The sequence below is a fragment of the Armigeres subalbatus genome, chromosome 2 (assembly GCF_024139115.2).
Source record: "Armigeres subalbatus isolate Guangzhou_Male chromosome 2, GZ_Asu_2, whole genome shotgun sequence".
Taxonomy (NCBI): Eukaryota; Metazoa; Arthropoda; class Insecta; order Diptera; family Culicidae; genus Armigeres; species Armigeres subalbatus.
The window spans coordinates 154683161-154684968 of record NC_085140.1 but is presented as its reverse complement, the minus strand read 5'-3'; the positions used below and the strand labels follow the sequence as shown (position 1 = coordinate 154684968).

Sequence of the window (1808 nt, the reverse complement as noted above, 5' to 3'; positions counted from 1 at the left end):
TGTAAATTTTAATCTATCGTGCGATTTTATACATCCATTTTTTTGTTGGGGTCATATATGACCCCGTGGGCTTGAAAGGGTTAAGCCAATGAAATTATCCTACAAAAGATACTAATAGCAATTATCATTTTAGTTATATGTAACTACTAATCACAATTGAAGATCAATGTAACATGGATTTTCCACTTACCCCATCCCACTGGTAAACGAAAAAAAAACAACTCCTAACTTTGAAATCTATTTTCATAAATTTCAAGCGACCAACATGGTATGTATTTCCGCACAGTTGGTACAAAATTGACTGCTTTTGATAGCCCATTTCGATTTAATGCATTTAAATCATTTAAACTGGTTTTACACTAATTCAAACATGCACTATCGATTTTTCCTTCTCTACTTCCCTCAATGTACCTTATAAACATGATAAAAAAGAATAATATTGAAATGAATTAATGGAAACCTAAAGAACAATGTATTATTCTTTGGATTCTTAAATATGTTCATCTAATCCGTTAAATTTTGTGACTGACTGTACTCTCATACTGACATTTATATATAAAAGTATGACACTCATAGCATCAAAGGGTACGTTTCACCACACACACACACGTCTTATGACGTAGCTGAACTTAACTCTTTTATTATCGACCAAGGAAACCACCTCCCACTCCAACACCAACTGCAACCGCCACACCACCTCCATATCCTCCTCCGAATCCACCTCCATAACCGCCACCGAATCCACCGCCTCCGTATCCGCCACCGCCATAACCACGATAGCCTCCGTAACCGCCACCATAACCGAAGCCACCATGCCGGCGATGGTGATGTCCGCGATGGGCAGTTTCTGCAGTGTCCAGCTCCTCATTGGCATCGTTGCTCTCCGCCACGGGGATTTGCTCAACGACGGCTGCCACCGACTGTTTCTGATCCACCGACGCGGGAAGGCACATGCATAATGCAATTAGCATATTGATTATTAACACTTCCTAAAAAAAAGATGCGCGTTAATAAAATTTGTATCGTATTGATTCCCAAATTTACTTTTATCATGGTGCTGTTGCTAAAATCAACCTCTAACGTCTTCTGCGTAGATTTATAAAAGATACTGAAGCTTGTTGGTATAATTCTTTTAGCTTTTATACCCAATCGGGATTTCTAACCTGAAACCAAACCTGTTTAATGTGTATTCTTTTTTTAAACATGCCAACACAGGATCAAGAACAAAAAGCTGGTCTTGGTTAGGGTTTCGATTAATTCAACTGGGTAATCCCTAAAAGATAACGCCCAAGCGTGTGGATAATCAAAGCAAAATGTATCGATTTTCTTTCTGCTTAATTGAGAAACGTAATAGAAGAACATTTAGAAACGATGATAATGCCAAAGATTGCTTGTCTTAATGTCCCGTAGAATCTCGTAGCTGTAGAAGTTTGTAAGAGGAGAATAAATAAAAGGGGAGATTCATTAAAAACGCCACACAGCCCCTTCGCCTTCACCTATCTGTTGTACAAGTTTTAATTTTTGTGTAAGACTCGCATGCTTCACGGAAGCAGCCTCCTTTTCGCATTTGGAAATGAGACGTTATTTATGGAAAACATCATACTATATTCTGTCTTCAAAGGAATTAGATTGGCAGCACGAATTTTAAGCACAAAGAGTAATTTTTAACGGTGCGTGAAGAGCGAATCGAGCACTGAAGAGGCGAATAGGGTTGCATTTATAGTATGGTAAGACGATATAATGCGTCCCACCTGGCCAAAACGCCCTCCTTTGATTTCTAGAAAACTAGAACTAGCTAAGGGTCAAAA

General features: G+C 38.7%; 1 protein-coding gene across 1 annotated transcript; it reads right to left on the bottom strand.

The window, feature by feature from the left end:
* Nucleotides 1–225: 225 nt before the first annotated feature.
* On the bottom strand, nucleotides 226–1123 carry LOC134215332 (uncharacterized). Its single transcript, XM_062694547.1, has 2 exons — nucleotides 1045–1123; nucleotides 226–989 (listed from the first exon to the last, which is right to left on the bottom strand). The coding sequence occupies exons 1-2, from the start codon at nucleotides 1051–1053 to the stop codon at nucleotides 642–644; spliced, it is 357 nt and encodes a 118-aa protein (XP_062550531.1). The 5' UTR covers nucleotides 1054–1123; the 3' UTR covers nucleotides 226–641.
* Nucleotides 1124–1808: the final 685 nt, after the last annotated feature.